At 32.7% G+C, this 15,377-nt stretch overlaps 1 protein-coding gene across 2 annotated transcripts in view; it reads left to right on the top strand.

Moving 5' to 3' along the window:
- The window catches only part of LOC133176445 (titin-like), a 33,541-nt gene that overhangs the window by 9,210 nt on the left and 8,954 nt on the right, over positions 1-15,377 (top strand). Inside the window, exons 3-12 of one of the 2 annotated variants that reach the window (XM_061311570.1) lie at positions 5,049-5,183; positions 5,869-5,960; positions 7,495-7,663; positions 8,186-8,316; positions 9,309-9,429; positions 9,917-10,033; positions 10,455-10,667; positions 11,268-11,355; positions 12,325-12,388; positions 13,065-13,691. In XM_061311570.1, coding sequence (XP_061167554.1) covers positions 5,049-5,183; positions 5,869-5,960; positions 7,495-7,663; positions 8,186-8,316; positions 9,309-9,429; positions 9,917-10,033; positions 10,455-10,667; positions 11,268-11,355; positions 12,325-12,388; positions 13,065-13,691 — 1,757 coding nt within the window. The remainder of the gene's footprint in view (positions 1-5,048; positions 5,184-5,868; positions 5,961-7,494; positions 7,664-8,185; positions 8,317-9,308; positions 9,430-9,916; positions 10,034-10,454; positions 10,668-11,267; positions 11,356-12,324; positions 12,389-13,064; positions 13,692-15,377) is intronic. The other variant, XM_061311569.1, reaches the window with a different exon arrangement.

Below are 15,377 nucleotides of genomic sequence, written 5' to 3' on the forward strand. Positions count from 1 at the left end.
ACTGTGCTTTAAAATATAAAACTTATGTGGAAGCATCCTCAGGTAGTGTAGATTCAAGTTTGTTCAAATCATGACCCCCGGGGGTCGGTTGGGGCCACAATGGGCGATCAAAGTTTTACATATGAATATATAGGAAAAATCTTTAAAAATATTCTTCTCAAGAACAGCAAAGCCATGATTGGTCATATTTATATGGTAGCATCCTCAGATAGTGTAGATTCAAGTGTGTACAAATCATGACCCCCGGGGGTCAGTTGGGGCCACAATGGGCGATCAAAGTTTTACATAGGAATATATAGGAAAAATCTTTAAAAATCTTCTTCTCAAGAACAGCAAAGCCATGATTGGTCATATTTATATGGAAGCATCCTCAGATAGTGTAGATTCAAGTTTGTTCAAATCATGACCTCCGGGGGTCGGGTGGGGCCACAATGGGTGATCAAAGTTTTCTAGTTAGTGTATCATATCCCCCCCCCCCCCCAAACTACTTTTATATTTAAACTTTTCAACCTTTCAAGACTGAACTGATTTCTACTTTTTCCTAGCCATAGTGCACAGGTGAGCCCCTGGGCCTCTTGTTTTACAAATCTAAGCCAATTTCCTGATTATTACTGTGTTTGTTCATAACTGAACTTGTGTATTCACATCAGAGTGGGGGTATTATTAGTGAGCATTGGTTCACAGACTTTTTGTTCGATCTGTGAAATTTAATATAGATTTCATATTTTTCCAAGAATGGCATCAACATTTTTGACCTTGACCTTTCCTTTGACCTTGACTTAAAATTTGTGTTATGTTAAATTTCAAAGGAAGTTTTTTAAGATATTTTATATCAAACTTTACATGCTCATACATATTGATGAGAGAAATCCAATGACACCAACATTTTTGACCTTGACTTCAAATTTGTGTTGAGCTTAATTTCAAAGAAAGTTATTCAAGATATTTTTATCAAACTTTATTTGCTCATACGTATTGATGGGAATTATTCAATTTCTTTAACATTTTTGACCTTGACCTTTCAATTTACCATAACCTCACTTTCCATAAGTGTGTGTTAAGCTCAGTTTCAAAGAAACAAATCAAGATATCTTATCAAACTTTATATGCTGATATATATTGAGGAGAACTATTCAAGTGCTTCTTTTTTTACCTTGACCTTTTCTTTGACCTTGACCTCACTTTTTCTCAATTTTGTGTTTAGCTTAGTTTTTAAGAAACTTGAATTTCCAGAGTTTTTTAATGTAAGTTTAAGCATTGATACATTATTTGGAGAAAATTTATCAACAGTGTCCAATTTTTAGCTCACCTGAGCTTAAGGCTCAAGTGAGCTTTTTTGCTCTATAGTGTCTGTCATAAACTTTTCTCATTAGCTGAAGGCTGGCATTTTATAAAACATATATTCTTGTTTAAATACACATTTAATTGAGTTATCATGATTATAAGATATGATGTTTTTACTGCCTTATGTAAATGCAAGGATGCTATTTACAGGTTGTTGGATATTAGGAATTATCTTGAAATTTTATAAATACATTTACTGTGGCTTATTCTTCTTCATAATATTTTTAAGTTTTTTAATGAAGTAAAATTCTCATTCTGTAAGGTGCACCCTATTATTTCTACCCCTCGGCGGGGCCCTTGCTGACTGGTCAGTTTTCTAGTTGTGTATTTAACCCAGTTTTAAAGCAACTATTCAAGGTATTCTCATCAAATCTCATACACTAATAAAGATGTTCTTGTTGCATTAGTAATGAACCCTGGGTGGGGCATTCATGTCCTATTGACATATTTCTAGTTTGAATTTGATACTTTGCCAGATATGATAGTTATAATAAAGCTAGGATATCTGATATCATTCTCCAGGCCTTAAAATAATGTTAGCTGATAAAGCAAAGAGGAAGTATTTAATTGTGTTATTCAATTAGAACATAGATTCTGTGTAAAATTTGATAGTGAGTGTGTCTGCAAGTTCAGCTTAGGGCATTTTGATTCATTAACTCATTTGAAATTGACATATAGTTATACATATTAAGAGGATTAAAATTATCAATCTATAATCATGATAATTAGTATGTTAATGTTTTTAATTGCGATGTTTATAGCTAGGTCAGCTGATGTGAAGAAATTCACCGAGTTTAAAGCACAGCTGTGCTAAGGGCATCAGTGTAACTCATTGACAAATATTTTAGGCTTTTAAAATAAATTTTATTGTTTCTATCACAAAATGGTCTAGAAGTTAATGTAACAAATGGGTCAATCACTTACCTTAAGTTGCAAAAGAAAATGACCAAATATGTAGCGGGGCAGTTGTGATGGTAGATTTCTTTATTTCTGATGAAAGCTGAATCTGTGATCATCCAGTGAGGAATGACTGGGACTGGAGTAGTTTTTACAATGTTTAGGAGATTTTTGTTTTTATCAGGAAATATATTTTTTTTTTCTGCAGCATCTAATCGTGACTTGGGAAATAACCTCAAAAGTACTAAATTAGAAGCCACTTAAACTGCTGTTAATATAGAACACACAGTTACGTGTCACTGCGATATTTAAAGCCAAGCGGCACTCTCTAACTAGATCCAGGAAGATGAGAGGAAACAGAGTACTTTGAAATCAGGAAAATCATATTTGAAAACAATTTTTGTATGATCTACTGTTTAATTTATCAACTTAAAACTCAAGATGAATTTGGACAATATTATTTATTTATCATAATAAAGTTGCAGAGTGTTGTCCTTGATACCTTTCATGATGTGAATGACATTTATATATAAGGAACAATGTCCAAGCTAACTCAGCAGCAAGTTCCTCTCCAGTGGCCACTATAGAACATTTAAGGGATCTTTGATTTTCAATGTTTTCTAGCTCACCTGAGCCATTTAGGCTGGTGAGCTTTGTCTGCACATCCATCAGTGTGACTGTCCATCTGTAAACTTTTCACATTTTCAACTTCTTCTCAAGAACCACTAGGCCCACTTTGAACTAAACTTACCACAAAGCATTCTTGGATAAAGGGGATTCAAGTTTGTTCAAATGAAGGACCATGCCCTCTTCCAAGGGGAAATGATTAAGAATTAGTGAAGATTTAATGGCATCTTCAAAATCTTCTCAAAAACCTGACCTAAGCCAGAAAAGATTAAATTTATGTAGAAGCATCCTCAGGTGGTGTAGTTTTGTTCACATCATGACCCCTGGGGTAGGTAGGGGAACAATAGGTGGTCAAAGTTTTAGTAATATTTAGAAATATAGAGGAAATTTAAAAAAAAAAAAAAAAAAAAAAAAACTCATCTCCTTAAGAACTACTTGGCAGAAGAGTTGAAACTTATGTGAATGCTTCATGATATGGTGTAGAATCAAATTTGTTCAAATCATGATTCCTGGGAGAAGGATGGGGCCGCAATGAGTAATCAAAGTTTTACATATTAGGAAGAAAAAGGAAAAAATCTTTGGAAGTCTTCTCAAGAACAGCAAAGCCAGGATTAATCATATTTGTGTGGAAGCATCCTCAAGTAGTGTGGATTTAAATTTGTTCAGATCATGTCCCGTGGGGATTGGGTTGGGTCACAATAAGTGGTCAAAGTTTAATTTACAATTTGGAACATGAAAGAAAAATCTTCTTCTCAAGAACAGCAAAGTCAGGATATTTATATGGAAGCATGCATCCTCAGGTAGTGTCAGTTCAAGTTTCCTCAAATTATGACCCCTCAGGGTACGTTGGGGCCACTGTGAGTCAGGGTGATCAAAAATTACATTTTAGAAATACAGAGGAAAAATCTTTAAAATATTTTCTTCTCAAGAACCACTGGGGCAGAAGAGTTGAAACTAGTATGTAAAGGCTTCATGATATGGTGTAAAATCCAGTTTGTTCAAATCGTGACCACTGGGGGAAGGATGGGGCCACAATGAGTGATCAGAGTTTTACATATAATAGGAAGATATAGGAAAAATCTTTGAAAGTCTTCAAGAACAGCAAAGCTAGGGTTTGTCATATTTATATGGAAATATTCCAGGTAGTGTAGATTCAGCTTTCTTCAGATCATGGTCCCTGGAATTAGGGTGGGGCCACAATGGGTGATCAAAATTTACATAGAGATACAGAGGAATTTTTTTTTTTAAAAAATCTTCTTTTCAAGAACCTGACTGGACCAGAGGAGTTGAAATTTATGTAGCTGTTGAATCAAATTAAAATTTTGTACAAATCATCACCCCTTGGGGTAAGTTTGGACCTAAATATGTGATCAAAATTTTACAAAGGAATATATAAAGGAAAAGATCTGCTTATGAAGAATAGCTGAATTAGCAAGGCCATAGTGACTCATGTGAGCTTTGTGGCCCATGGATCTTATCATGACCACCCAAATCACAGCCAAATAGATGCAGTTTCTCATATTAAAGGAAATATTTATTTTCTTCCCAAAAGAAATGACCTTTTCCCCATAATGTTTTTAAAATTTTAAAGTAAAATTCTTCCCAAAAAGAATGAAAAAGCCAGGCTTCTTTTAACATTTCAATGAAAACAATGATTTTGAGAAATGTAGAGATCCTAGGAATCTAGGATAATGTTCAACTTTAAAAATTTCGCCAATTCTTCAAGCCTTGGTCTCGCTTTGGATTTTGGGTATATATAACAGAGATAGGTAATTTTTGCCTCAATCTACTTAATAATAATCTTGCAAGGGATATAAAACAGCAAGCTATCAATCACTCAATGATTTACAATGTAAAGTTCTATATCTTTACCATGCTTATAAGTACATTGTACTAAAAACTAACATTTAAAAAAAATCATAAAAAATTAAAGATATAATTGCTCTCTGACTCAGTGCCATATACCAGTACTTTTATTTAGAATTTTTAAAATTATATATATGTTAAAATTTTTAGTTACTGACAACAAAAAATATTTGGCTGTATGAAAATGAATATTAATTTTGTTCTATAAATATTAGGTACATCTCTTAAACATAATTTATGAGTACAAAAACTTATCTTCATTGCATATATATTATCCATTGTCAGTGCTTGTTTATCGTGTTTATTTTTTCCAGGGAAGCTCGGACGAGTCTGAGAGCGATGATGATGATGAGCCCGATCCCTCGGCTCGACGCGAGCCCAATAAGTTTGACAACTTGTGTGATGGTGTCACCAACACTATGGCCTATGTACATGGAGCTATGCAAGAGGTAAACTGTGAAATAAATATTCATTTTGTTTAAATGTGTTAAATATGTTGGATAGAAAAAAATATGAAGAACTTAAATATGGTATCTAATAGCATATGATTTCAGGGGGGGGGGGGGGGGGTTAGGGGTCGTAGGGGGCCTGTAATAGGCCCCATTCCCAATGGTAAAAAGTATGTGTTTTTCCCAATTTCATAAAAGAAAATTCCCAAAAGAGAATCAAAACAAATAAATATGGTTAAAAAATGTCTGAACTCAGTAACATGTATATTAAGAATGGTGTTAAAAAATACATATATAAAAGGCATGTTCCAAAAACTGATTGACTGAATGTAAAATAAGTCAATAAATACCTTGCAAATGAAAAAAACCCCTCTTATTTGAATTTATTTATAAAAATATTAAATGTGATATTTTTCCCAATTTCAAACCAAATGCCGTTATTTTTCTCAAATGGAAAGGCCCAGGCCCTTGATCTTAAGACCTAAAAAAAAACCCTGGGATTTCATGGCTGACAAGGATTGTTTGAGACCTAGATTTATGTAGAAATGTGATAGAAATGAATTTCTCTAGATTTCAAACTTAAGGATTATTGCACAATATTTATAAAGTTGTCACAGAAAACATATAAAATAAAAGTGCTTCACCTACACTGTTTACCTACATGTACATTGTATTTCTGTTGCAGCTTCTAAATATGAAAGATGAGATGCTGAAACATGCTCTTCCTCCTACATTGCTGATAAAACTCGCAACAGTCACTGGCAAAGTGTTTAGAAGGTATGTAATTAAAACTGGCAACAGTCACTAGCAAAGTATTCAGAAGGTATGTAATTAAAACTGGCAACAGTCACTGGCAAAGTCTTCAGAAGGTATGTAATTAAAACTGGCAACAGTCACTGGCAAAGTCTTCAAAAGGTATGTAATTATAAAACTGGCAACAGTTACTGGCAAAGTCTTCAGAAGGTAATAAATTAAAACTGGCAACAGTCACTGGCAAAGTCTTCAGAAGGTATGTAATTAAAACTGGCAACAGTCACTGGCAAAGTCCTCAGAAGGTAATAAATTAAACCTGAAATGGTACATTAAAAGATAAAATTTAAATGTAATCCACTGCAATAACATTTTTGATTTAATTTTTTATATGGATTTCAAATTAACTGCATGTCCAGAACTTTTTTTATAAATACAAAGGCTTCTATTTTATTTTGTCACCTGCATATGGGTTGTATATATATCTCTCAGTTGATTGATACACAAGAGCATGCTCTACCTATGAACAATTTCTAAAACGAGGTAAGTTATTGACAAACAAGTTGATGAAACAAGAATATCAACAGTCTCATTTATAAAGTCATTTTGTAATTTCTATGGTCAATACAATGACCTTGTGAGCAAATACAATCTATCATTAAGTCATATGCTGACTGATGTTTTTCATACTAATTGTAAGGCCATTATTTAAACACTGAATTGTTGGTGGATTTTTCCGATATTTACTGATCATGACAAGGAGCGCACGGCAGGTGTGACCGGTTGGCAGGGGATGCTCACTCCTCCATGGCACCTGATCTCACGTCTGATGTTTTTGGAGGTCCATGTTTGCTCTGCTCCTGATTTGTATCGTTTTAATGGACTTTGAGCTTGAATACTGTTCCTTATCTCCATATTTCATAAGATGTTTCTCACAATTTTATTTTCTCCAAAATATCAGTTTGGTAGGTTAGAAAAATAAAATAAAATAAAAAAAATGACTGTAACTAAATCCTGGGCTCCTTCACTCCTCTAAAATTTAAAATATGTATACCAGTTAACAGACTGAGTATATTTCAGAAGCCAAAGTGTTCTTCAACATCTGTTCATAGGATATGGCAAAAGCTTATAATCTTAATATATAAGACTTAAACTCTATAACCCCCTCCCCCCCCCCCCCCCCAAAAAAAAAAAAAAAAAATATTTTTTTTGTTATTATTGAACAAATTTTCACAATTTAATTTTTTTGATTCTTGAAAATTTGGGTCATTCATTTTTGGAAAACAGCAATTTAAAAAAAAAAAGAAAAAAAAAAGAGGCAGTACTTGATATTTTGACTGCTGTGTAATATGCAGGATACATGAGAATAGTAAATCACTTAGACTTGCCCTTGATATTTCTTACATTATACATGTAATCCTGCACTCATCAAGTCTGCTTCATTATCAGGAAACAATCTTTAATGGGACTGAGTTTAAAATAACGTGATTTAAGTAGTTTATTTCATGTAAATGTCAAATGAAATAAAGACATTTATAAAATATTTTTTTTTATATTTTAGTGTGAGTGACCTTAACATGCCTGTTAATGAGCTGGTCAGACTTGTGCGAGTGTACTCGACACCCTGGGAAGAAAAAAGTGCAGCACTCAAGAAACTACATGAAGATTATGAAAATAAACAAAGACAGCTGAATATTGCTGTAAAAAGGCTGCAGCTTGTTGATGCACATGTAAGTTTATGAAACTCAGACCTCCCTACCTTTCTACATTTGGCGTAATTCTTCTGCTTTTTGTCGCTAAGTTACACTATTACGCCATTAAACTAGGATCAAAATTACACCTGCATGCATAAAAAAGGTAGACAGGTCTGAAAACTATGAAATTATGCTGTTTTGAAGGTGGGGATGTTTAATTTAATGTTTATTTTTAAATTCACTAATTAATAAGTGCATGTGTACTCTACTGTGGAATCTTCATTATTTGTGGGGGATCAATGTTGGTGGATTTCATGTATCGTCCTTAGTCCTTACCAAGGAATTTGTATCCCCAATATTGATAACATTGTAAGAAGATCAAATCATTGAATCTTCTGTATGTATAATGATCAAGTTGCGCATGAATGAAAACTTGTGCCCAATAAAACTGTCCAGTAGATTTTTGGTTGCTAAGCAAATAATTTTATTTTATCATTTCCAAAGAGAATATTTCTTGCATGCTTTTTTTTATAAAATACCTTTTAATTTTATTTTCAGTCAAAGAGAATTGCCAGAGAGAAGCGCATTATGAACTGGGAAAAGTTGTTTGCCAAGATTATGAGCAACAAGGGCCATGGCAGAAGATGGAAATTCCTGATTGAGACTATCAAACAAAAAGCAAAACTAGGGTGAGTTGACAGGAAGTTTTTATCGTATATTGGCATGTGTAATCTCAAATTCTATTTTACACAAAAAAGTCAATTGGAAAGTACAGATGTATTAATTTTAAGTGGCTGTGTAGGATTCAAAACTCATACACTATTATAGTGAGTTAAGATGGATACCTCTTGAAAGCACTAAATTTGTAGATCGTATTTAAAAGTGCGAAAATTGTTAACTTCTTTAAAAATTCTTTTGACTATGGCCATTAAAAATTCCTTGGCAAGATTTTTTTTTTTAAAAGTTACCAGAGAGAGTAATGAGGGAAAAAATAATTACATGTAGTTATCATGTGTATGCAGATTTTGATTTTATTGAACTTAATGTCCCAAGAATATGAAGTATGATCATAATTATATTACTGAAGGAGATTATTTATGTCTATGAAAAGAAAACAGTGGTGTCTATTGGGATATATAGTGCTTACATCACTTCAATTTTAATTAAGCCTTTTGGGAACACTTATAAGAGTGAAGAGGGAGATATGTACATCTGATTCAAGAATTCTTCAAACCACTTCACTTTACAAAACTGTGATACTATATACGGCATATTGTTTCAGCAATGATTGTCAAGTAAACATGAACTACCAAAGATCAGAAAGTATTATGAGAGAACTTTAACCTTAAGATATACATATAAAAAAAATTCTGTATAATTGAAAATACAGTAAGTATATGCTTAAATATACATAAATGTACAAATGTACACACTTAATAGATGGAGTGGGTTTGATCTGAACCTGTTTAATATTTATGAACCCTAGGCCTGTCATTGCAACTGAACACGTATTAATGATCACATACAGATTATGGCTTAAAAGGTAAAATACATGACTAACCCCCCCCCCCCCCCCTTCCCCTCCCCCCTCTTCAGAGTTTTGACATTCTTATAAACACTCTAGACTGTCAGGAATATTGGGTATTTAGACTTGCTTTTAAAATTATGTGTCTTCTTTTAGTCTTGAGCATGTGCAGGAGTACACAAGAGCTCTAGAGGAAAGTTCTGATGAAGAAGAAGATGAGGAAGACGACATGCCGATGACAATAAAACGACCGGGAGAGGACAGCGACAAATTATCTGTAAGATTTTATTAAAGTCTGTAGTCTACAGTGTATGTGCCAGATAGCATTTTAAGACTTTCCTAGGAATGTTTCATGGGTTCAAGTGTTATTTTGCCTATGCTTGTTGATTAACTTTTATAATACTTTTATTAAGAAAAGTAATTAAAATACCATTTTAAGATAGATTCTAATTGGATACCATGTATGTACAATATAATAAATGCATCACTACTGTATACAGGGAAATTTTCGCCCCCTCCATCCTACTCACAGGTGGGCGAATTAAAAACGCGATGAATTTAAAAAACACAGCATAATTTTTTAAACAGGACTCTGATTGAGCAAGTTTAAAATGGGTGAAAATTACCGGTATTTGTAAGTGCAAAAGGGCAAAAATAACCCTGTATACAGTATAATTTATTGAATTGCTAGAGATAGATTTTTGCTCTTCTGTTTGAACTGTATTAAATGTTTATATATAATTACCTGGTTGCTATGGTTACAGGACCTAGAAGAAGGTGAAGAAGATGATGAGAAAACTTCGACAGGTAAAGACAGCAGCGAGGAGACAGAAAAATCTGAGAAAGAGGAAGAGGATTCTACCAGAGTTGGCTCCCCCAAGGTAGTTAGAGGGTCTACCTATCATTATTATTTTTTTTTTTAAATTCAGTTCTGTCTCTTTTGGCATCTCCCCTTTCATCATCTTTTCTCTTTCAACACTTTATTTGTACAAAGTTGATGTTGAGTCCATGCATTGTGGAATATCTGAAATTTTTTACCAGAAAAAAAAAATCTTCTAATTGAGACAAAAAAAAAACATGAGTGTATCTTTTGGAAAAATTTCTAATGTATCTGTGCAGTAAGATTGTAAAACTTGAACTAGAAGCTCTTAGTGATTTTGAGGTCTATACTCATTAAGAAAAGTTTTCTAATTTAAAGAGACAAAAATTTGGAAGTTGATATTGTTTTATTGAACTTCTGAATAATTGAACCATATGATTTGAAAATATCAATAATCAAATATTTGTGATATTAAAAAACAGAAAGTGAGATTTGCCTCCCCTAAAGAACCTCCAGCCCCAGTGTACGTAAAACCGCCCTCTAGTGATGTCACAGTGTGGACGGGCGAACCTGAGTATGACCACTACCTTTACTGTAGAGTGTACCAGCCAACCAAAGTAGAAGAGCGGGAACTAAAATGTGTCATTACGCTAGGGGACCAGATTAAAAGGACCAAAAGGATTGATGCAGAAAGGGTGAGATAAATGAATAAAATCTTTAAAACTTTGAAAAGTAATATTTACAGTAAAGCCAATGTAAATTGTTAATAAGTCCAGAGCTGTTTACTGTTATGGAAATTCCATATTTGTCATGGATTTTACTTTAAAATGCGGATTACGGATTGAACTCCAGAAATTATGCTCTGAATTTTATTTTTTTCTATGTCATATTTATACTTTAACAGTTATATGAATTCACTAAAAGACCTTCCAAGGCACTGCTTTTTATTTGAATTGTCATTTTATATGTATGATACTTTCTGATACAGATGATAACATAACAATCAAATATCATCCAAATATAAAAGTTATCAAATGTACATTTGAATATAAAGCCAAGGTATTGGCAACTCAAAATTATAGTATACCGATGAAAAGCTCAAATTACAGACAGAAACCATTTACATGTAAATTACTGAAAACTGCAGCATGGGGGTAAACACCTCTGTAAGTTAGACATGCAAGAGTTATCCCCCATAAAATGCTTTGGTTTATAAATATGTACATTTTTTTCCACAGGGAGATTTTTTTTATTAATTTATGTTTAATTTTCATTTTTTTAAAAATTTTCAACAGCCTGTCTCACAGCCCCAGCCTGAAAAAGAAGAACCGAAGCCAAAAGGCCGAGGTCTAATTGGTTCAAGGGCAAAGCCAGGAGCAGAAGGTATGCTAATGCACCAAATGTATATCATGTTTATAAACACATTGTTATCAGATAAAAAAGAATGTTTTGTTTCTGAATGAATAATTATAGTAAAAGATTTTAAGATATGCTTTGTATAAAATAAAAATAAAACAAATAGAAACATATCAGTATGATTTAAATCTTCTGTAATCATATGCCTCTCTTAACTTTGATTTTAGAAGACGAAGGGTAATAATTTAAGGACTTGATAATTTTTTTAAATTTAATTAATCTGTTTTGCCAGTTTTTAAAATTAGGCTACCATGGATACCAAATGCATGTTCATCAAATGTTAACAAGTTCATTTAAGCATTAATTTCTCTGTTTTAAGAGTAACCATGCATATATTTAAGTTTTTTGATATTAAGCTTACTAAAATATTAAACCATGCAGTTTTTATAATGTTTAAATTTACAACTGACCAAATTCAATCTTGTAAACTAATAATTTGCAACATTATAGCATTAATTGTATGAATCTAGGCAAGAATCGATTATGAGGCTAGTTTCATAATATTTTACCTTGACATGAAAAATATCTGCTTTCACCTGACAATGTGTAATTCTCATTTTGATTTAAAAATGAAGTTATTTAGTTAATATTAGGTAATATATTTGGCACATAAACAACAAAAAGTAGATTTTTTTCATTTGAAAACAATTTAACTGACAAAGAATGTAAACCAACTTTCAAATGCTGATCTAATATACCACCATTTGCAAAATTGCAACCCAAACCAGTTTTATGAACTGTATATGAATTGAATTTAACAAATTTTACTTAACATTTAATTCAATCAATTTCATACCTTTTTCTGTGAGTTTTTCTTTTCTTTTCTTTTTCTTTTTTTTTTTTTTTTGGTGGTATGAAAATTGGTTTACTGTATGTTTAAGCTACTTGTAACTTTGTGGTGTATGGTTTTGCTTTGATTTGCTAACTTTGCTTTAGACAAAATGGCTCAATTCAAAAAAGAGGCTGAACAAAGAAAGGCTGAACAGGAGGCAAAAACAAGGTATATATTTATTGTCCTATTTCACCCGGCACTTTTTTTATTCAAATAATCCAAATATTTATTTCAACTTCACATGCAGCACAGAAATGATATGAATGAAAAGGTCTTTTAAATCACTTATAAACTTATCATAATAAAAAGTTTTTTCAATACCAGTTAGTTATTTCAATTTAAAAGGAGCTGGGTATCATTTGACATGTAAAACTTACGCAAACCAAATGAGATGATGAAGAAAACAAATTTAAAAACTCTTTAATTTTATTCAACAGTAAAACTAATATAATAATACATTAATATTTCCAAATTTTGCAACCTTTTTGATTTAAAATTCCTCATTGAAAGGGTACAGGACCCTGGACCAAAAAGGGTAGATGCAAAAATCTTCAGAAGAAAATAATAAATTGTTGAGAGTTTGGGATGGGAATGTTGGTATATTGACTGATGTTGATAGTAAAAAGGGTGTATTATGCCCTGCTTTATTTGGATAGAATTTCTACCACTGTATAGAGTTTTTTTTTTCAATTTCACCGATTTTTAATTTTTTTCCTTGTTCATTCACGATGCTAATAGATTGCTTTTTTACAATCACATTAAAATACACCGCTACTTAACTGATGTATATGCATTACTTTGTGAGTACATTTCAAAAATATTTCTTGTTTATGAATAAATTTAGCAGTCAGGATCAGTCAGGGGCAAATGCAGGTAAGATGGGTGTTGATAATAATGTGGAAGTGGAAGAGGAAGTAGCTAATGTGAAAAAAGTGGAAGGTGGAGAAAAAGTGGAAAAACCAGAGATTGTAATCACTATGCAGTTTTCTGAGGAACTGGAAAGCAATGAAGATGTTGATTCAAAATCTGAGACAAACACAGAGAAGGGAGATAACCCTGAAAAGGCATTGCCAAATGATGTTGAGCAAGCTGATGGTGTTGAAAAATTAGAAGAAAAGAATGCCACAAAAGTTGAGGAGGGAAAACCTGATGATTCAAAGGATGAAGAAAAACCAGATCCCTCAAAGAAACCAAAAGAGTCAGATGATTCAAAAGATGAAGATACCTCAAAGACACCGAAGGACTCAAAAGAGCCACCAAGAAGGAGATTTGTGAAGGACCTGAAGAAGTCCTCAGAATCAGACTCCAAAAAGATGGCTCGGTCTCTGTTGCAGCAGAAGAAGAAAAGTGGGACTGTTCCAATGAAACAAAAAGGGGTTGTCAAGTCTGGTGCCAGAGAACCAGCCAAGAAGGAAGATTCCAAAGAGAGGGGTGGGCAGGATGAGGAACCACAAGCAGCAGAAGTTGAAGAGTACTGTGTTGTATTGTGTTTATTAGTTGTACTGGTAGAGGCATGCACCATAGTTTAGTAGTTAAATTATGTATATTTTCTCAGACGTATACACATTTCTATATTACATTTACTTCTTGATGTGGTTTGTAGTTGGTATGGTAGCAAGTCTTTTAATATATTCAGATCTACTTTGTTTGAAGTGTCTATTCATCCAGAATATTTCTTTGGGAAGCACCCCTATCATTGAAAGTTTAAATGCTGGGATTGTGGTTTCTTTTCAAGTTTTTGTTCTATCAATTTTGTATGTGTGTGTCTTTTTACACATTTAAAGACTTTTTCTCTTTCTCCAGTTCAGTCATATAAGAAACAAATTCTAAAAAAAATTATCTACAGTGTGTGTCTTTTTCTGTACAGTGTAACCTGAACATGCACTGTTCCCTTTGCTCAATAATACATGTCTTGACAAGTTAGGAGGACTGAAATAGATAGGAAATTAATCCATTTCATTATTTGAAATCATATAACACTGGTCACGGCATTTTTAATCCATTAGTGCAGTGATCAAATTTTTTATAAGAGAATTACTTGTGGCTACAGTTGCGTATGCATGCATGATGATTTTGTGAGAAGTGATAGAAATAGGACGATATACTGTAAACATGGATATATTTACTCATCTTATTAATTAATGGGAATTGGTACCATGCAAGCATATTACGAGGGGGAGTTATTTCCATGATACATGTATAAAGGCATTAGTACAATGAGGGTGGGGATGTTATTTTTGAGAAATCTTTTTTTTATGGCATATTTAGTGTAAATAAACCCCACAAGTAGATTTCCATGTTTACAGTATTGCATGAGCAACATTGCATGAAGCATTAAGATTTCCCCTGCATTGGGTTTGCAAGATTGCAAGTTTTTCAAAACCAATATTCTTGAAATAAATGAATGTTTTTAATATCTCGTACCTTATTAGGGCCCAGCAAGGATTTGCGGGTGCCCTATAGTAATCACTCTGTCTGTCTGTCTGTCCGTCTGTCTGTCTGTCCGTCTGTCATTCTGCCATCCACAAATTTTCTGTTTTTTTTTTTTCTAATAACTTTTTTTGTAGTTGACCAATTAAGTTCAAATTTGATATGTTGGTTGAAGAGGCAGTAAGACATATTTTGATGCTTAGTTTGGTTCTCCATGTCATCCAGTTTGGAGCTGGGGTGGTGGGGTAGATTCCTTAACTTTACATTAGAATGAATGTCAGGGCAAAGAGAGATAACTGCTGAGAATGTTCCTATTGTAAACTATGAAAGCTGCAACTAGTCCCATGGGATTAATTAACTTTCCTCTTGAAGAAAATCCAAAGCTTTATCTGTTTCTGTCAAATTGAGATTAATTAACACCTCTGTCTGCAAATGAAGTTTATTTTGAAGTTAAGGTCAATTCTGAATTATGTTTACATTCTCTGAAATGTGGATTTAAATAATGTCCATACTTTATTTTGGTAAAATACACAATGACTTATGATTTTATTGAATTCTAAAACAAGATATACATAAAGATATGTTTGTTTTATTATTTTTTTTATTTTTTTATTATTTTATTTATTTATTTATTTTTTTTTTTTTTGCTGCCGTATGTAAATTCAAGAATATTATTAATTTTAACAGGTAGTCCGATAATAAACTCATTCGATCATTATACTGAAAA

Source organism: Saccostrea echinata, unplaced genomic scaffold (assembly GCF_033153115.1).
Source record: "Saccostrea echinata isolate AGI-Se365-2 ecotype Australia unplaced genomic scaffold, CSIRO_AGI_Sech_v1 ptg000075l, whole genome shotgun sequence".
Taxonomy (NCBI): Eukaryota; Metazoa; Mollusca; class Bivalvia; order Ostreida; family Ostreidae; genus Saccostrea; species Saccostrea echinata.